This window comes from Stegodyphus dumicola, chromosome X2 (genome assembly GCF_044657685.1).
Source record: "Stegodyphus dumicola isolate Sdum_Otavi_A_Nest chromosome X2, ASM4465768v1".
Classification (NCBI taxonomy): domain Eukaryota; kingdom Metazoa; phylum Arthropoda; class Arachnida; order Araneae; family Eresidae; genus Stegodyphus; species Stegodyphus dumicola.
In genome coordinates this window covers 67,598,832-67,621,419 of record NC_140781.1, presented here as the reverse complement: position 1 = coordinate 67,621,419, position 22,588 = coordinate 67,598,832, and the positions used below count along the sequence as shown (strand labels likewise).

Below are 22,588 nucleotides of genomic sequence, written 5' to 3'. Positions count from 1 at the left end.
AACAAATTTAGATTTATTTATAATTAGGTAAAGATAAGACAACATTTTATTACTCATCCTCATACTGTAACAAAGTTTCATAAAGATTTTCATAAATTCCAAATTATCAGGGTTTTGAGTTAGCTGATCCTTATCTCACTGTTTGAGGTATCATTGGAACTCTAAATTATGACACTGATAATGTTAAATAATTATGCTGCAAAAGAAATTGTTTTATGTTTCTTAATACTGAATTCAGTAAAACAGATTATGCACTGTACACAGGCAGATGTTATTTTGCTTCCAGTTTGCTGTATCTTTTATTTAAATCACAATCAATGTAATTACAAAGAAGGAAACTTAATATCACATATAGTATTTTTCAAAATAACGTTCAATATATAAGAATATTATTCAACCATTTCTGTTGGCTATGGAAACAACTTCATTGTGAAGTTAGCTTAAATAATATGTATGACCAATTTTTAAAGATTACAAAAATAGAATTTAACTTCCTGTAAAAATCACATTTAAATAATTCTAAATTTTTAATACAACTTTCATAGATTATGTGCAAACACTAGTTTAAAATACTAGAAATTGACCAGCATAATGAAAAATAAAATATCAAAATATTAGGTTTCTGAAATATATAAATATAAAAAAATTTTCAAACAAAAGTGGGAAAAAGATTACTTTTATTTATGCAGCTTTTTAATTGGTACATTAACAAATAGCATGACACTCTTTTTAGCACTCCTGCGAAAACAAATGCATAAGAAATTTTACCAGGTATAGTAAAATGTTTGATTATTTCAAGTTACAATAATTCTGACTAACAAGGAAACATAGAATTACAGGATTAAATTTCCTACTTTTTACGCACAGTATACAACAGAAAGTAAAATGAGATAAAAAAAAAATACCCACTTATTATTTTTTAGTTAATATTATTCACTGGAAAAAAAAAAAAAAAAGGAAATGCTATTTTAGAAGTGGGGGAACTCATCCATATTATGAATACATTGCTATGCATCTAAATTCACTATTGTAATAGTTCTGTTTCATTTTATTCCATTTATTTACTGTTTTGACAGAATGTATTTCATCCAGCATTAAAATGCAAAAGAATTTCACGCAACAAATTCAGCAAATTAATAAAAAATATTTTTTTTGGAGTTTTAAAATTATTTTTAATTTCTGATTTTATCATCAGGCATTTAAAAAATTATTGCAAAATATTCTACAATTTTTAGAATGACAAATTATAATACAACAATAGGTGGATATTGCAAAATAAAAGGCAGATTTTGTAGGTTTTAATTTTGTTTTATAGAAAACATAATACGTATCAGTCTTAGTTACACATTAGTTTTAAATAACATAACAGGTATTACACAACATTATTAACAAAATTTTACATGATGTCAATGATCCTTGCACTTTATAACGTGTGAAGTTAAATGATAAATACATAACTTTAGAAACTGCGACATATATATATATAGTATAGATTTTTGGAGATTTCATATCAGTAATGCTATAAGAACATTTATTTTTCAGGCATCACTTCAAGACAGCAATATTAAAAACAAAATGAAAAAAATACTCATTACATGTGGATAAATATCAAAACAAACAGAATGTAAATTAATATTTATTAATGATGAATTTTACCTCTTTTTGTCTAAAACTCAATATAAAAAATTATTTTCTTGCTATTAAAAATATATGTACTAGAAAATTGCACATACACTGCAATTTTGCACCAACATCTGCAAAATATATTTTGTTTGTTAGCATATTTATGCAGTAAGTTTGAATACTTCTTACTTTGCTGATTTAAATTTAAGCTATACTGCACACTTACAAAAATACGCCCTTTTCAGTGCTTAGTCTCAAATTACGGAATACAACAATGATAATGACTGCATGTTTTCTGTTGTTATGAGTCTTACCTTAAATTTATCACTTAAGAGAGTTAAAAAAAATTACGATAATATTAACATAAAGCCTGTTCTAAAGGGAAAAATATAATACAAGAACCACTGGCCCCTGTACAAGTAGACAATGATTTGAATTAGATGAAAATGTATCTGGTCAATCAAGATGGTTTTAATGGACATTTTTTATCTATAACAATTATATGAGGACTTCGAGAATTTTTTTAGGAAACAAAATGAATTGAAAAAAGGGCTATGCATATTGTAGAATAACAGAGTTGCAGTTTGCCCCCCTGAAATAATAAATCAATAGCTTTAGGAGTCTCCAAACACACACTTTTGGGACAAATGGTAAAGTTGCTAGTGGCTTCAGATAGTAGCTTGCCAGTGTTTGATATGGTTACATACATAACTTCAGGATACAATAATGCAATACAAAAAAATTTTAACAATCTGCATTATTGGTAATTTACTTGCTATATTTATAACATAATACTCTAACAATACTACTTGCAATCCCACAAAAACAACAGATAAGCTACTAAACAAAGACCACTGCAAACTGGTTCAAATTTTGCATTCTTAAAATTGCCTCAGACCATGAAAATCTAAAGCATCTATTAGGGAAAACTGCATATACATTTGTAGCAGAACACAACATAATCAAAATTTTAGAAACATATTTCTAAAGTTACTAAAAGTTAAAAGTAACTACTGCACTACCGATGACGTGCTATATTATTGTACAGTTGCTTTTTAACTATCAGAATCTTCATCACCATTCTGCATTCATTCACATATGAAATTTCGACAACGCCGAACATTTTGTAAGTACTCAGTTATTAAATTAAAAAGATATATAATATTTCTATAAAGTAACATATAACTCCTGTTAATGTAAACTACACATAAATCATATAACTAAATAGGGGCTGCTGTACAGTTTAAAAATATGTTAAGTTCTTGAGCTTCATTAAAATATGGTATTTTTTAAGACGCGGTTTGATTTTAGGGTAATTTAGGAGTTATACAGAAAACATTTAGTTTGTACAGAGAAAGCAAGCACACATATTCTCATTTAACCAAAAAGTCATTTCACAATTTTAAAATATGAGGGATGAAATGCAAAAGTATCCCAAACACACTATTAAAATAAAAGTGAGGTGTTATGAAACAACTTGTAACAGTGCTTTTAGCTTGTATGCAAACACAAAACCAAGATTAAGGACAGAGATGGAGCAATATAGCAATGAGCTAAATTACAAGTTAGGATCAGCAGATACAGATTTTAACAAAAGAAAATACAATAAACTTATACATATAAAATTAAACTTTACTTTGGCACATTACAGTTGGTATTTTAAACATAGTGGAAGTAAACTCTGGCAATAATGATCTAATTTACAGATAAAACATAAATAATTCATTTTTATATGTAAACAATACTTACACAAATGGTTATGTAACTATGACACTATTAACATCAAATAAAGCGTTTTGACACACAATATTTATAATCGCAAAAGACTCTAGATGCTGAACAAATAACATCAAATTAGTATGGTGTGAGACAAACTCAGGGCACCAAAAGAAAATCTGTACAGATTTTGTAATTCTAGAGTTAGAATCAGAAAAATACATGGATGTTACTAAAAAGTTTGAGTTTCACAATAAGTTGTTATGCAAGTACTAAATGTTCTGTTTACATTTTTGAAAGGAACTAAAGCTACAGTTTGCAGTTAATATCGTTTCATTCAAAGACGTATGACTTAAAAATATATATGAATGTTATATATACAAGCTTTATAAGTTATATATTCAGTTTTTCAAAAATTTATATAACATTTTCATAAAACAGCAAAATAAAAATATCACAGCAATACAATATTTTATCTGAAATCAAACAAAACATTCAAGACATAATTAATCTGATTTACAAGAATACAGTTGCACAACTGTCATGTGATTTATAAAAAATATATTTCATTAGAATTATTGCTATATACAAAATACACTTAAATTATTTATATGACTTTTTTATTATATGACATATGACTTTTAACATAATCAGTACTACTTGAAAGAAAACTCTTACTTTCCAGAAAAGTTATTTACACTTTACAGTTAGAACTTTTACCATTCATACACTGTTAGCACATAATGAATTATTTAACAGCTATGAAACTTAATTCTTAATATTAAAATTTTGATTCTATGCCAGCACTGGATAAAAGGTAAACCAATAAATCATATTATATCAAACTTTCCTTTTTGGATGGCAAAGATCAATATAACTTTCCCAAATTGCCTAATATTCGTATTTTTCTCATGACCCTGCTTAAGTCATTTGGTGTTATCATTTCTGTAAGCCTCCTCTTTTTTAAATCTGTCTTCCTGAGTTACGTCACTGTAGAACACTGCATATTTTAAGTTAAAAAATAATAATAATAAAAAACTATATATAATGACTAATACTTTTGTAGTTTACAATATCCTTTAGCTATAAGATACATGATGAATCAAAAACGTTTCATTTATATATGCTTTTAACTACATACAATTTCTTAACCCCTTCACACCGACTGTCACGTCTATGTGCCAGCAACGAACACACTCACCTACCGGCCGACACGCAGGCGTGCCAGAGCATTTTCCCGTTTACTACTGACTGTCACGTATTTGTGCCAGTACCTGGAACGTTTTAGAAACTATAATTTCTGCCACAAGATGGCACTTTATGTCCATATGGTTTCAGATACATGTACATTAGACCTACTACTCAAAATAAGAGAAGCATGACTCACATACACGTGTTTTTGATTATATAAACAAATGGGGAACTAAATGTTTCCGAATGGCGTGATTTATGATGTCTCTTTAAGTCGCACTTTATTCGCACGTGGTAGTTGTTTATTGTAAGTAGAAGTTTTATATGCACTAAAGCGTTGAGTATTTCGGTTTACAGTTCAGTTTTTAGAAAATAATTAGATCTTGTTAGACGTGAATTCTTTCTGTTTTTACCGTTGCAATGTCGAAGCGTCGAAAATGTTTAACAGAGCATGAAATAGCAGAAATGATGCAAAATATTTCAGATATTGATTCTGAAATTCTGATATTGATTCTGAAAGACATTTTCCAAAACTTTGTTCAGAAGAGACTGATAAGAAAATGAGACGACGATGCTTCGTTTGTTCACATTCCCAGAAAAATCCTCTAAAACGGCAAATGAGTTATTATGAATTATAGGAATGTAACGCAGGACTGTGTGTAGATCCCCGTTTTCAAATTTTTCATACGAAAAGAGAATTTTAAGTAATATATTTAGTTTTCAGATGTATAATGTTAAAAGTCATAAAATGGTGAGTAATTAAAATAAAATGTGTAAAATATGCATTTAAATAAGAAATAAGGTAATTAAAGTATATATATAAAAATATCTATAAAGCATAAGCCATTTAAATACTCTATAGAGCATTATTAAACAATGCGTTGATACTTCAGAAATTTCATGGATTTAGGCTTAGTAGCAAAAAATCCCCCGGCCCTGGAGAGACGCTACCCGGCTCGAAGGGGTTAATTGCCAAATAAAGACACTTCCTTATTTATATCCATTTTTCATTCATTTACTAATTTTTGGCTATTTATTTTTAAAATATTTCAATAGAATTAAAAAAAAATCTTTTCACACTAAAAAGTGTCAGAATAGGTTTTTGTGGGAGGGGGGAGGATTGAAGGCTGGAGAAAATTTACCTCAGCATTTGGAAGGAGGCCCAAAACAGTGAATCTATATAACTTAAGAAAACACATATATAATAGTTATACAGAGAACTGAAAGCAACAGCAGTGTCAAAATTCTAAAAATATGCAGCCACAGTGGTTCTTAAAATGAGATATATATCATCTCAGAAGCAGCAAAATGTTAAAATGAAAAAATAAGATAATTAATTACATCCAAAAGGCAACATTTATATCATTTCCCCTGAATGCTGAAAGTGGGGGAGAGAAGTTGAAAGGCTACAATGACCTTTTCCTCCCTCTGCATACACATAAATACATGCATATATCACTACTGTGCACCCTGCTAAGTGGAAAAGTAATTTAATGCATTACTAAAAGTTTACAAAAATATGGCACCGAATACTTTTATATATTTTAATGTTTAGTAATCTTAAAAATATTTCTTGAAGCTCCCCATACCTGATACCTATTGATATATACTTGATTGGGATATCACACATGTCGCAAGAAATCTTGAACAAATGTATTTTTTTTGGGTAACTCATGTATGACAATTACTTTTGTTAATAATTAAATTTCTCTGCCTTAGTTCTGGCCACCATACAGAATAAATAATTCTCACAATTTTTTCTAATTAGCATCTGTGAACAAGTAATTGGACAAGCAATAAATACTACCTTTAAGTGTAAGCAATAAAAGCTTATACATTTTAAATTGGACAAGCAATAAACGCCTAAAAGGCATGACAGCCCACTTAGTTATGTGTGGAATTCGGATTTTATCAATTTTAATGTTGAAACATCTATACCGTTTAGCCGTTATGGTTATGCTCCAGATATTTCATTTAATCATGTTAACATCTATGAGGAATTGTCGACTAATACTGTCAAGGGCAACCATCATTCAGAACTCCTCAGGCAAATGGCTCTTGAAATTATAAATGATATTCTTGCCCAGGCCTTTATGATATATACACATGGAAGATCAGACAAGGGTAGAGCAGGGAGTGGTATTTATAGTAACACCCCTGAAGGAGATATCAGATGCAGCACCAGAAACTCTGATCATTGCTTCATCTTCAGAATGGGACTTATCACCATCAGCAAAGCATTTGATTATGCTGTGTTCAGGTAGTGACATTATATGGATTCTGACAGACAGTTGAAGCTCCATTCAGTACTTTAAAAACTGGCCTAAAATCATGGATAAGACCGGTCAGTATATTATATCTAAATTTTTTTAGCATGGACAGCATCAATCAATATATCTCCAGTCGATACCATCCCATGCTGAGTTGTATGGTAATAAAATAGCTGACGATTTTGCAAGGAAAGTTTGTGATCTCCCTACACCCACGGGGTAGGGGGACTTCTCTTACTGTGCATGTTCCCTCTCTGCCTCTCCCGCTCCCCTACTGGATTGTATAGGTGTTTCCCTGAGACAGCTGTCGGCTGAGCAGGATGACATTAGTGATTTACTTGGGCAGCAAGGTCTCTTGGGCTTGGTGTAGGCTTTCCTGCTCTGAGGGGATTAGTAACAAGAACAACAAACAAGTAACAAAAAATGTCACTCTAAAATGGGAACAGAAATTAAATAAAGCATTATTTGATTTTTCATGACAGATTTAAAATTGCGTCTGAGCAGTTTTGATACAACTGTCCAAGATTAAGGACAGAGATTCAAGAACTAGTTAAAATGTTTTGCTAAGGTGTTCATATGAAATGCATGATAAAAAACACATTTGAATAAAAAGTTTCAATATGTAACTTAGAGGCAAAGCAGTAGACAACATAAAGAATGGGTACTATTAGCATTTTCTATTGGACATATGGATTTAGATATGCAGTAAAATCCCTTAACGAAATATAAGAATGACACTGTATCTTTAAAATAGACAATATATTTATTAAGTACAAGAAATATCTAAACATTTACTTTTAATTTTGTCAAGGAATTTCTTATCTGCATTGAATGAATGCAAGAAACAGCATACAATAAGCTTAAGTACTGAAATACTTGCATTTATCTTATTCCCTTTAAGTTAATAATCTAACTTACTTTCTTTCACTATTTTTTAATTAAAAGGAAACCAGAGTAAAGGCCTCTTGACAATTTACATGTGAAAATGATGCATTTTAATCAACAACAACATATTAATGATCACTATTTTGCATTAATATTATGACACTCATATCCAAGAATCTGCTTTGAGACCAGTATTTTAAATGCATAATAATTTCTAAAGCAGTAGTTTCCAATAAGAAATAAGAATAACACATATATACTGTAGACACATAATTATAAAAAGTGGGAATGCAAAAATAAAAATTATTATGCATTAAATATAGTTTTAGGGATTGGAAATTAAATTTAAAATTAAACTTACAGGTAAATTAAAATTTAGAAAAGTAAAAAATGGGATGTATAACATTACATTAAATAAATAAAAATTGATATGGCCTAGTTTGTAACATCTATATTATAACAGTAATGTAGCTAAGTTAGTCTTTTAATAATCTTCAAATATGAAGAAAACCATTCATTTACAAAGTAATTTTACAACAAATAAAGACTTTCAAGAATAATTTTAGAGTTAAATTATATAACAATGTGTAAATGATAATTTAAAAAATATTTTATTTCAGATAACATGTAAATTAACCTTATATTGGTAATACTAGGTTAATTAACTGCACAAAACTCCAATAGCTGCATTTTAACATTTGGAGCAGTTAAACATACTAGAATTCCAATATCAAGTTCTAACCTACAGGGAAACCATGCATAGCCAGAAAGAAATTTCAGAATTTTAGGTTGGGATACAGAAACTTTTCTTTCTTGGGTATGGGTTTCATCTAGTATAATGTTAAAAGATTTTTTTTTTTCCCATCAACTGTTATGATATGCAATATCTGTCTAACTAAGTTTAGATTTGAAAATTGAAAATCGTAATAACATTCTGCTACTACATTACAAATTCAGCCCTTAATGTGCAATATAATTACAACATTATAAATGTAAGACTGAAAACTTATAAAACAGTTGATTTTATGATGGAACCAAAGCTATAAAGCCAAGTTTTAACCTGTAACATGAGACATAAGCCCATACAGAGATGTTATTTGATAAAAATAATTTCAATTTTCAATTACAATGAAAGGTTTAAAAATTAAATTAATTTTATTATTTTTTTCATATGATCTGTACTTAACCTTAAAGGCCTTTTCTTTATTACATCATTATTAGGCCAGTAAAGCACTACAATTCTAAAGCTTGAATGTTAAAAGAACTGTACTAAATAAAAAGTTATTATTTTACCCAGTTACTAAATTTGTGATGAAAAAGAAACAAACAAGATACATTCCTAATGAATATGAGCTTTAATATAAAGTGACTCAATAAATATTATTACATTAATGCTTAATCAATATTGATATGAAGCAATACAAGTCTATTATTAAAAAAACGGCCAACAGTAGGAGATAAAAAATATTTATTCTTATACATTTACTCTTAATAATGCCAAAATATGCAAACAAACAATGTTATTCTTCTTCTAAGCAGAATTTCAATTAAAAAAAACTATATTGAAGAACAACATATATATTGGGTCAATCAAAAAATTCTACAATTTTTCATATTTAAGCATGTTTTCTTCTAATTATTTTATTACTGCTCATAAGGGATAGCCTTGCTTAATGTGGATGTCTAAATACAATCTTTTCTACTCATGTTACGTAACATTCATTTCTGCTATACTATGCTCTTTTATTTTAAAAAAAGGGAAAAAAAAATGCTTAGATTGCTTGTAAAATTTGTGCTACATATGAAAGAGTACTGTTTCTGATGTCACAGCTCAAAGGTGGTTTGAGAAGTTTTAGTGCGGAAATTTCAGCCTCGAACAAGATGCCTGCTCTGCATGACCACCCTATGTGAATGAGGATCTATTAAAAGATGCTGTCGCTGAAAATCCAAGTCATACAGTTTGGGAACTATCAGACACAATAAACAGTCAAAAAGTTTAGTACATGATCATTTGAAGAAGACTGGGTGTCACAGTGTATGCCACAATGTATGGGTAGCCCATATTTTAGCAGAACATGCTTATGTAAGTCCTGGCATGCGATTCTTTGCTGAAAAAGTAAAGATGTTCCTTTTCTGAAATGGTTCATTACTGGAGATCAGAAGTGGACACTACACACTAATTTTACAAAGATCGTGGGGTAAGCCAAAAAACTAACATTAAAAGGGGGGTTGCATCACAAAAAGTAATTACATCGGGTGGGGCTACAAAGGAGTTGTATACTATGAATCGCTGCCACCAAATCGGACAATAAATTTGGAAAAATAACCACCCCAAATGGTAATCCTAAAAGCAGAATTTGAAAGAAAGTGTCCAGAACTGACCAATTTTCGAGATAATGTTTTCGATCATGAAAATGCTTAACTTTACATTTCAATGTGAGTCAGGGAAACTTGTTGAGTATGGATGAGATATTTTGTGTTACCATCCCCATTCATTAAAACTTGCCTTCTCAGACTTTCATCTCCAAGTGATTTAAAAATTCTCTGAATAATTTGGAGTTAATTTTTTCAGACACAGTCAAACAGTAGATTGGTAATATCATTATGAATAAACCTCTGTGACTTTTAAAAAAAGGAATTTTCCAACTGCTGAGAGATGGCAAGAACACAAGAATCATAGAATAAAATTTTGCTTACATGATCCAATTCAAGTTTATGTTTTGTTTACTGCTTCATTTGCATTTATCATCAAAACAACCACAGAACTTTTTAGATGAACTAATAAATAATATTCTTAAGTCTATAGTTTATGAAGTTAAACAACTGAACATAAAAAGGCCTGACATCAGTCAGATAAAAAATTTTTGATTTAACTTTCCGCTATTTTCAAATAAATTAGTTTTTATTTAGACTCCCTTTACGTATACAGAGAGACCAACAAAATGATATGGTATACTTCCCTTAAAGGACATCAAGCTAATCTAATTTTGCAACTTAGAGCAATCAATAATCATGAAATTAAGTAACAATACCTCCATAACAAACAAACACACACACAAACAAACAAACAAAAAATATTATAACACTATCTCGATTTAGAAACGCATATATAGCCTCCCGATACTTATTTACTGCACATTAAAAATTCTTATTAGGATTATAAAAGTAAATAACAGGAATATTTTAAAAAAAGCAACAGACCCTCTGTTTTAAAGCATTTTGCATAAATTATATAATTCAAATGTGCGAATTAATTGTTACAATAAATACTTAAAGTGTTACACAAATAAATAATTTCAAATAATTAATTTAAGATATCATTAACCAGATTTAAATCAGAGAGAATAGTCATACATTTCATGAGTTAAAAATACTTTCTTAACAGAAGAACTTTTCAACCCATTAACATTACATTTTTTACAAATTATTCAGACATATCTATTAACTGTCTCCCTATCACTATTAAAAATATCTATTAAGTCATCTACTACATTAGCACAACTTTTATTGTACTTATCACAAAATTTTTTTCTTAATATTCAAAAATAAAAGTTTTGCCCTAACATTTTTAAGGAAATACATTTGAATGTGTCCAAGAGACATAAATACATCAGTGGCAATTAACCACGACCCTGATACATGGATGGCTCGATTGATGCCCTATGGCTCTCATAAGTGGTTCAGATGTTTAAGCTCGATTTTTCTAGCATAAGTCTCTGATGATAATGTAAATACAGGAGTTATTATGCAACCGTGTTTGTGCAATGATAGCAAACAAGTTGAAAAAAATATGCAAATTTAAATTATGTATTAAAAATAGTGAAAATTTAGCAACATTAATCAAAACACACAATTAACTTTTTTTATGTGAATTTTAATATGAAAAATAAGCAGAGCATAAAACTTTTTTTTCATAAATTCTGAAGTGCCAATGAAATGAATTAAATGGTTTCAATTTTACAGAATACGCAGTAAAAGCCTGGCTATCCAGCATTCAACCAACCAGAATATCTAAAAATTTTAGAAACGTTTTTTTAAATGTAAGCAAATAAGAGATTAGCAACATCTTTATAAAGCAAGAATAGAACTACAATTCAAATCAAATAAAAACTGCCACTAAACAGTGTGATTTAGTGCCAATAATAGATAAGCATAATGCAAATCCAATAAATATTGGCTTTATGCAAATCCGATTAATTCTCGAAAAGTTGGCTTAATTACCGTCATAAGCAACATAAATTAACTGTTATTAATCTAGTTTTCAAGAGGATTTTGAAGAAAATGATTGAAATATGGGAGTTATCTTCAACAGAACAGCATACAGTAGAGTATTTTCAAATTTACAAGATCATAATCTGGCATCAAGAAAAGTGTAACTTAATGTGAGAACAATGCTCTTCAATGTGAAAAATTATGATAGATAAATTAAGTTTTTCTAGATGTTATGTCCACAACGTGCATACGTTAATTAGCTAAATAAAGAGAGATGTGTTCCTTCAGACTTTTGCTGTGCAAGTTTGGCGATATCTCTGCCAATTTTTGTGGTCAATTGAATTTTGCAACCAAACATGATGTTCTACTTCGGCGTTTATGGCTGGAATGCCCTTTTTCTTTCTAAATCTTACTTAATTTAAATATAGGCAATTGATGTTTAAGATAATAACAAATAAAATGATTCTTTTTATAACTTTGGGTCAGAAATTTCTTTTTCCATTCACATGGCTTTCCTACTATGAATTGCATTTTTATACGCTCAACTATCCAGACATTACACAAACACGGAATGTAGCATTTCCTGAGCTCTATGGATAGTTGAGATTTTAGTGTATTTGAACACTATATATTAACTGCTTTTACTGAACTGATTTATCTGTACTCAAATGATGGGTCGAAATTTCTTAATGTAATTTAGTTTACCTTTCTTTATGACTACCTCTGTAACATACAATACTATGAAATTATAATAAAACATTCTTTTGAATGTATGTTTTTATGTGTTTACTTATTTTTGGTAGGAATTGACATTTTCCCTCCACTTTTACAGACAATATTGTTGGGCGATTGTAACAGGATACTGTGTGCAAAAAATACCTTGGAAAGGAAACATCTTGCACTGGAATATTTACACACAGCCATGGCACTAAATCGTATTAAAAATAAATTAAATTTGGTACTTGCTTATTATTTTGTCAACTGTGAAAGTTGCTATAACCGAACACAGAAAACTGGTTCAAATCCTGCCAAAATTGCCCCAATCATTCTTGGATTATGGTTATGAAATTATATTAAAACATTCTTTTAAATACATACTTTTGTGTATTTGATTATTTCCAATTGGAAATGACAGTTCTTTGAACTTTTACACGCTCTGTTACTGGATAATATGAACCATGCCAATATGCAAGGAACAAAGTTGCGAAGAAATATCTTGCAACATCTTGCCTACAAATGGCCATGGATTCAGTTAGATTTAAAACTAAAATTCAGATTTCTGAAATTTCGACAGAGATTCGCATTTATAAATGATTCATTAATACCAATCTTTAAGTATTGTCTATGTCAGTTTGATATTTTTGTATTAAAATTTAATTGTTTCTGTATTACATTAATTTGTTTTATAAAATTATACTACTATACTATACATTCTTTTGAATGTATGCTTTTAGTTGGAAGTTTTGTACTTTTACAGGCATGGAAGATTTACAAATATTTTCCCACAAGTTTTGTATTTTTAAATATTTTTATCCCTTTCCGTCACAGTGTGTTCGGTGTGAACACACCAAAAATATTCCCTCTTCGGACACTGAAAATAATCGATAAATATCACGAAAACTACACTAATGGTTAGTTTTAATCTCTTTTATGAATAATAGATGCCAGCACCACACAAGCAAATCATTAATGTTGAGATATACTCTGTTTTTAAAGAAACTGATTTTTCAAAGAAATGTTTCAGATTTTTTTTTAAATATAAAGAAATGAAAAAAAAAAATCTTCATATAATTTTGTTGTTCATATGCCAATCTGCCTATCCTGTATTACTTTTAATTTTTATTTTTGAAATATTGCGTACAGTGAAGCCTTCAGTGTATGGTGTCCTGTTAGCGCCTGTCACGTTTGAGTGAGTCACAGAATCTGGTCTCGTGCTTCAAACACGGGGGAGGCTGAGAGCGCAGATTTATTTATATTTGTTTTTATTCTTTTCTGTTTTTGGTTTTGAAGACCCCGGCGCTTTGTTTCCAGTTAGCTATTTGATTTTCAGTGAGAGCAGTTTCTAGTCAATAATTAATTGTAAGTATTATAGTAGTTTAATTATTTCTCTTATAAATTTTAAAATTGTGTAAATGACTCAGAGAGGCCTCAGCATTGCCAAAGCAATGAGAGTTTCCTTCCCCCCCAGTTTTTTTTTGGGGGGTAAAGTAGCAGGCGTTCCCTAGGTTACGCTAAATCTGCTACAGAGATCAGATTCTACTGTTTCTAAATCATACACAAAGTACTTTACTGTAATACGTGCTTCACAGCAATGCTCACCTATCGCAGCTCGTGTGGCTCAGTGTGTTTGTTCACTTCGGACACACCCACAAAATGGAAACGGTTTGTGCAATCTTTGTAAAATTATACCTGCATACTGTCCTAGGCCTAAATAGACTGCCTAAAATTTTTTTTGATAAAATTCCAACTTTAAAGAGTAGCGTGCCGGAAAGGCTAATGATACAAAAACGGTAAAAACCTGATTTAAGTCGTGTGTTTTTGTTACTAATAAACACAAAAAATACGTAAAAGAGATAAAAATAGTCTCACACGTAAGTGGATAGGTGCCTGGATGCTCAGGCAAAAGAGGCAGAGACTATGTTATATTACAATTTATAAGTGAGAAAACAATATGTGAAACCTATTCTAAAAAGAAAACAATTTGCAGCTAGCCATAGTGTTATACCACACTACAAATGAACTAGATTTGGCCAAACATTTGAAGCAGGTATTTGTTAACCTTTTAAATGGTGTGGTGGTGTATTTAATTACGGCAAAGCATACTAGGGCTATCTTCCTAAGAGGAGGGATGTCATCGTGGAGGATTTTCTAAGGGAAACTGGCTCGTTTACACGTTACACATGGGAAAAACCACGAAAACGCCCATGCAGCCAGCCCGTTCGCGGGATTCGAAATGCTCACTATCATCAAAGAATGAAAGTTGCTGAGGATGCCACCAAAATTGCACCAGTTGATCCTGTGGAATTCTGAAAGAGCCAATGCCTCTTTATTCAATGAACAACTATACATCAACTCTTTATTAATTTACTATTTTTACAGACTAGCTTTTATTGTAATTATGCTTTAGATTTATTTAACGTACACAGGAGACCTAGGAATGCTTTATTGCAGAGGAGAGCACATTTTATATTAGTTGAATAATCGGTTTAATTAATATATTGTTAAATTTAAAAAGCAACATATTAAAAAATAATTAGTATGATAACAATTTTTTATCCCAGCTATATTTGATTAGAAAGCTTTTATATGATAGTAGTAAAACAGATAAATGCAAGCCAATTATTCTTTTTACTTAATGAAAAAATTAGAAACAAATCTGCACCTTAATTTTATTCAACTCATATATGCTCCTGAAGTAAGTTGCCATTGTTTAATATTATACCTTGTAATACGATCGACATTATACAGCAGTTCTCTGCAGCACAAAACACATCCATCCAAAGTAAATTATGTAATTTGCTATTCAAAATGAGGAAAAATAGCAGGATGCTAAAACAAATATTTTTAATTCACTATTGAGGCATTTTATAATATGAATTTTAAGCAGATTACATAACTCGATAAAAATTGCTGAATTTTAGAATTAAGTTTCCATGCTGTTAAACTGCCTTTGTTTACCTACTGGTTAGTCTCAAAGTCATTACACATATCATATCTGCATAATATAAACCATACATGTCTTTATGAAATTTTCCCTGTCTGCAAAAATATATTAATACATGTTCATTTGAAAACATAAATATATAATAACTCCAATTTTGTTTCCACATTGTTTTATTTTTCTGGACACAACAAAGATATTTAACAGTTTTAATATTAAGTGTATAACATAAATGTATTTCCATATATTTATAATAATTAGCAAATGTACTTTGTCCACTGATCATCCAGAGTCACTGAAGATTTCTTAAGTCTAATGGTAAACAGTATAGCTGAAGTATGCACTAGTCTTACGAAAATCATCATTAATGTCTGTCTAGATTTTGTGTGACAACTTGGCTAGTACAAGGTGCCCAAAACAAAATTGGCATGGAATTTCATGAAAATGTACTACAGTCAAAAGTCGTTAATCCGGACTCATCAGGACTTCGGCGATTCCGGATTATAGATCATCAGTTTAAATCTCGTAAGATGGCATGCAGAAATTCTAAAATTAAAAATATGAAACCGTAATTTATGAAATAAAGAACAATTATGATCTAAAGGGTATCAAAATTTGCAAAAAGAAAAAGCTTAATATTTATTTGTTTACTTAAATAAACATTTCTTTCAATGTAAGTTTTTTAAGTTTTGCTTTGTTTCATGTGATAATACTTTCTCTTTAATTCTATTAAACAGACATAATTTCTTGTTCAGTTACAAAGTTCCGCTGTTCAAGTCCTATAATTGCTGTGTCAAGAACACCGACTAATTTGTCAATTGAAATTTTTTCGTTTTCAATAACCTCTGTTACTATCGGAAGCGAATTATAATGACGAGGAACTTGTTTTAAATCATATCAAAGACGGAGCATATCGAGATGAAATACTACATTTGGTAAGGAATTATAAGCCAAATAAAATAAAAACATCTGATCTTCAATTATAAGCCAAATAAAATAAAAACATCTGCGCTGAAGATAAGGATAGTGCTGACAGATCAACTTCCAATTCATTATGCACCCGCTGCGGCGTTTCCCCCACCGAGCAGCGTAAAATTGATAAACAGATTTCGGATTTCAAAACATACTTTCGCTTTAGATCCTTTACATATTAACAAATATATATCGGAAATTCTACTTGATATAATCGAAAGTTTAAGCTTATTTTTATAAAATTGCTCTTACAGTCTGCAAAAAATAATAAGCCGGATCCAATTCGAAAATTAAGGAACAACGCAATCATCAACATTAACTGAAATAGATAATTAGATAATTTTAGCTTATACGTCCATTATACATAAAATGCGCACGTGAAAACGTATTCTGCACTTGCACACACTCATATGCGCAGTCGTAAAAGGTCTTACGCGCACGCGTAAATGCCTATGCGCATGTGTCAACGCGGCGCATGCGCAGAAAGTTTTTAGTTTTGAGGTAAGGATTATAGATCATTCCGAATTATGGGTGTCCGAATTAACGACTTTTGACTGTATACACAGCAGAGATCATTGTAAATCCACACATTTACAACTGGGTGTGAGAGGAGCATTTGCAGACATTCTTAGCAGTCAGTTGAAGGCAAAACAAAATGGTGGTAATGCTGAAACAGTGTGCGTTCACGGTTGCAAAATGCAATTCATAGATATTGTGTGCTCAAATAGCTGATTGCACAATAGTTTAAGAATAGAATTGTGTTGGCATTACCTCACAAAATATGGAGTGAAAAATGGAATGAAATGGGCTCTGCATAATCTCAAGTTTGGTGTTTAGTAAGCAAAGTCCAGTTTTTGCATTATAATCCAGTTCTTTCACCAAACTTTCAAAGCTCACTGGGATGTTCAGAACCATTTCAGCAAGTTGTGCATAAACTCTCAGAGAATAAAAACTTTATGGATATTTTCTGCAAGATGAAGCAACAGCACACAACACGTGTCTGAGCTCATCATGAAGTTTTCAGTTATGAGAGGAGAGTAATACAGGTAAAAGCTCCTGGCCACTACGATCACATGATCTTTCTCTCCTTGTGCTTTTTACCTGTGGGGCAAGATAAAAAATCAGGTGCTCTCAAATAATTCTGACACCAGCGGCATAGCTAGAGGGGGGCAAGAGGGGGCATCTGTCCCCGGGCGCAGAATCCAAGGGGCGGCAAACTGATGTTACGACATTTTAGAATTAAATGTTTTCCATCCTTGGTAAGCAATAGGCGCCCATGGACAACCGAAATCTTCAGTTGTCCATGGGCACTAAAAACCCTAGCTACGACTGTCTGACACACTACACAACATAAAAAACACTACTGCTATCATCCCTCAGGCAGAGCTGCCATTAATGTCTCACAATTTGATAAATAGAGCACAGCACTAAATTGCCTTCACAGGTGGCCTTTTCCACCATTTTCTGTATAGTGCACGTAAAGTGTATTCATATCAGTAACTAAAGAGTACAACAACTATCATAACAGTAAATTTAGTGTTAGAATAATGCACATTTTCCAGGTCAATTTTATTTTGGCCACCTTGATATAGGAACTTATTATTTGCTCTGGCTTTCATACACTTTGGTTTCATATACAGATTATGAAACACAGTGTGAATGAAAGGGCTATGCAACAGAATTTTAAATAACAAATACTTTTCCCAATTTTATTAGATATGTAAGCATCACTATAATTAATTTATTTTATAGGAAGAACTACACCAACTGATCATTTGGTAAACTTATGCAGAATTTTGCACCAAATTATAAAATATTCAATGACTTTTTATTTCATAATCATGAACACATACAAATATTGTATCATTAATAGTTCAGTTCATTACCAGGAAATCCTACACACTGTTCATTTATGCACATTATATTACAGTATGATTTATACAGATCTTTGCAAAACACCTTGCTTTTAAAGTATTTAACAACAGTAAGTGCAGAAGTGCAGTAGGAATTTAAATATCAGTTTAAAGCATAAAAGTAAGTTTCTTGACTAACATGGCCCACACCCTTTTTTACAAGGTAACACATTAACCCTCTGGGCAGCAAGATTACCTTTATCTGGTCATGAGATTTTTCCTCAATGGATAAATTATATTGTTATTTAAAATATTTTGTTTTAATTTTTTCAAACAATCTAACTATCATCTTTAATACAAGGAAGATTATGATAATAAAGAGTAAAAGAAGTAACTATAAAAGTCTAGTAAATAAATGCCATTTAAACACAACTCTTCATGAGTAGATACACAAATTTCCACAACTCAGAGGGTTAAAACAAATTTGATTACTATCCATACAAAAAAAAAAAAAAAAAAAAAAAAAAAAAAAAAAGAGGTTGCATCATAATGGATTGTTAACTGGTTTGAATATGCAGTACAGAAATCTCCAAAAATAATGAATAGAATCTTATAAAAATAATAGAAATACAAGGCAATATACATCACATCACTTTGGCAGTTTAGACCTTCAATCATTTACTTATTTACAGATTTAAAAGTAAGTGACAGCTAATAATTTTGTCAGTTTTGAAGAGAAAAACTAATATTCAGTAAAGCAATGTAATTAATGAAATAAAATGCAACATACAGATCCAATTAATTTCCGTAGATTATTGCATAGAATTAGAAAATGCATTATATGCATTAAAATATGTGTGACAGTTTCAAAAACTATTAAAATATTACCACTAAATGCTTTTTTCTCTACATAAATATTTTAATAATCAAATTTAATGATAGGTATAATTCAATAAAATTTTTAAATATAATATTTTTCACAAATATTCAGTGCCATAAGATCGTTGACATAATTTAAAGGTGCAATCAACAAATAAGCAAATTATCAATAGCCCATTTAATAACCTTGCATTTCTAATGCTGGGTGAACAAAGCTAATAACTGGATGCACTTCATAATAAGAGGCACATTGTCTACACCGAATTTTGGAATTAAAATAAAAGTTATTAGGGCAAATATATATGAGTTACAGTTAAAGTAATTTACATGCAGCTCTACCATTCCACTACTGCTGGGGTCAATACCATGGCACACATGTTACAAACAATATGGGATTCACTCATGGATTGACTCAGCACACATACGTTACTTTTAAAAGAAAGTTTTGAGCATAATCTTCTGACTAGTATTTTCAAGAAGTCGTATTTTTATTCTTTGGTCACTAATCTTAAGACATGGTAGAGCGAGAAGAAAAGAGAAAAGAAGTCTATAATATAGCACTTTCCACATGAATTACCTATGAAATTTGGCATGAAACACATGTGAAAGCATTTAGTGATATTTGTATTCATATTACAGACCTTCAAACTTTAAGAAAAATAATTAGTTTACATGGTAAAAAGATAAATTTAAAAGTTGCAATTTTATTCATATAGCAGTAAAAGTAAAAATTATTGCCAACTACTGCACAACAAAGAAAAATTTTCTTTTTTTAAATCGATTGCATTTTTACATTATGTCAGAGATAATTTAGTTAGAATAAAAAGCAAAGTCCAAAATCCCCAGAGATTAATTGGAAAATTATTATTATATTTAATTTTTCATTCAGCAATGTGTTAAACCTTGCCAATTCTATGAGATGCATCCAATATAAACTGAATTTCAAACTATGACACCTGCTCAGTAGAAAGTAACCCCCCAAAAAGTCGTTTACTTGCTGAAAAGCATATTTTTAGAATCAATTAACAGGCTCTCGCTTCCTAGCGATGTTTTCCTCTCGGTCAGTGCTTTCAGAAATAGGTGTATGAATAGGATCCGAAAATAAACTAAAAGACCATGTACTAGATTTTGATGAACCAGAAAAGTTATCTTTCACATCATTTAACTGAGACATCCAAAGGGCACTTGGGGTATGGAAAGGATCAAATTCCCCAACTGCAGGATTCTGAAAAAGATATATTTAAAATATTTTAGAGAAATAAGCATTTTAAAGTATGCATACTTATTGAAATAGAAAAATTTTAAATACAAATAAAACAGACAGACCTTGTTTGCATGAATAGATTTTTCCGGATCCGAGGTTATATTTTCACTTATACCATCATCAAAAGTACTGCAATTATCACAGGAAGGGGAAGACCATGAAGAAGAGTCAGTTTCCCAGACAGATGCAAATGAATTAGCCTTCCAAGTGCCACATGGTAATAAACTTGGCTGAAAATGTGTTACAGAAAAACTCAGTAAGTAAATTTAATAGTTCCCCCCCAAAAAATTTTCTCAATGCTATAGAGAAACTCCATGGTCTAGGACAGTAGTCGGCAAAACACAGCTCTTTTTATTCAGTTGAGTGCAGGTCTCCCACGAATGACTTTAACTATATGTGGGCAAGTGGGGTGTCAAGGAGGTACATGCGACTTAGTTAAGAGTGCCAGTCACATCTTGTTTAACAGTGTATACAACGTTCCATGCCTGGCTTTCCGAAGAGTCTCGCACAAGTAACGAGAGTATCTGTTTTGTGCATTAAGCTATTTGTATATCTCACCAGCTGCAGATCTCATGGGTATTTTGTAATTAATTCACAAGTTCTTATAACTCTGTGTTGCTGCTTTAACAGTTCTAAAACAAAGCATGTTTTTAGTTGACCCTACTTAACATCGCAACAAAGAAGAAAAGTAAAAGTGGGAGGAAAAAATTATGAGTTTGAAATTGAATGGACTGAATTGTTCCTGTTTATACAAAATTCAAACGACCTTCTGATGTGTCTTATTTGTCATGAAAAATTGGTGCATAACAAGAAATCAAATTCGGAGATCCACTTTACAACTAAATACGTGCCATTTGACAGTAAATATACCATTCATGATGTGAAGAAGAAAGTAGTCAATGAACTTCACAAGCATCAAGCAAAATCAAGTTGTGTATTTAATTTCTGAGAGCAATCTTCTACCAATGTTATTATAGCACACTTTATTGTTAGTCAAGAGACTACTATGAGAGGCAAAACATACATATATGGTGAACACATTAAAAGTCATTCTATAAATACATCTGAAATGCTATTCCAGGATTTTATGCGAAAGGCAAAAATTTTTTAAAAAATTTGAGTTACCATTGTCTGCTAAAGTAGCGAAAAAAGAACAGTCAAAATGTCTTTGAATATATCCAATCAGCAGATTAAAGATCTTAAATCAGTTTCAGCTATATCAGTAACTGTTGACAAATCCTGTAACATAAACGATTAATTTTTAATAATACGAAAGTGAAGGAATTTAGAATGTTTCACTTCCTTGTTATTAGAAATTAATGCATTTCTCCTTTAGAAGATTATTGATTGTTCTGAACTAATGGATGATCAGTGGACCAAGAATTTTATATATTGGTGGACGTTACCTCTCAGCTAAGTAATCTTAAACAACAGAGGAAAGGAAACACAATATTTCTGAGGATGGAAGAGGTAATTTAATTTGAAACTAAATTATCCCCTTATGTTCAGGATTTTGAAAGAGTTACCATTAATTCATTTTCCAAGCCTGCTGAAACACAGTGAAGAAAATAACTTGGTAAATGACATTTACTATTTCAAAACAACAGTTTTAAACATGAGGAAAGCTTTTTTATGGAAATTCTGGGAATTTCGAAATAGCACAGTGATATAAGCCACTGTTAAGAAACATTTCAATATTGATGTCACAGAACTGAATTTTTCATCTTTAATGTTGACACTGCAATAGTATTAATACTGACATTGCAATTTCCTCTTTAATATTGCATTTTCCCTCTTAAATATCAGCATAGTTTTGATGATGCTTATTCTTTGTCTCAAGATTTACTTGATTACTTCTTTTCAGCGGTCTAAACCTTATAAAGTGAAATTCAACCTGCTCAAAATCAAAGTTATGATGGTATATATAAAAAGATGAATATTGACTGCAGACTATGTTTATCACTATGGTACATTCTTATAGAAGTTACTCAATAAAGCATTTAGGAGTTATCCTGGATAACAAATTTTAGTGCAATTATCATATTTTCCATCTCTCTGGAAA

General features: G+C 30.6%; 1 protein-coding gene across 1 annotated transcript in view; it reads right to left on the bottom strand.

Moving 5' to 3' along the window:
- Positions 1-660: 660 nt before the first annotated feature.
- The window catches only part of Tmem131 (Transmembrane protein 131), a 322,751-nt gene continuing 300,823 nt past the window's right edge, over positions 661-22,588 (bottom strand). The window contains exons 34-35 of the mRNA XM_085808921.1: positions 20,589-20,756; positions 661-20,487 (exon numbers count right to left, since the gene is read on the bottom strand). Coding sequence (XP_085665047.1) covers positions 20,281-20,487; positions 20,589-20,756 — 375 coding nt within the window. The 3' untranslated portion in view covers positions 661-20,280. The remainder of the gene's footprint in view (positions 20,488-20,588; positions 20,757-22,588) is intronic.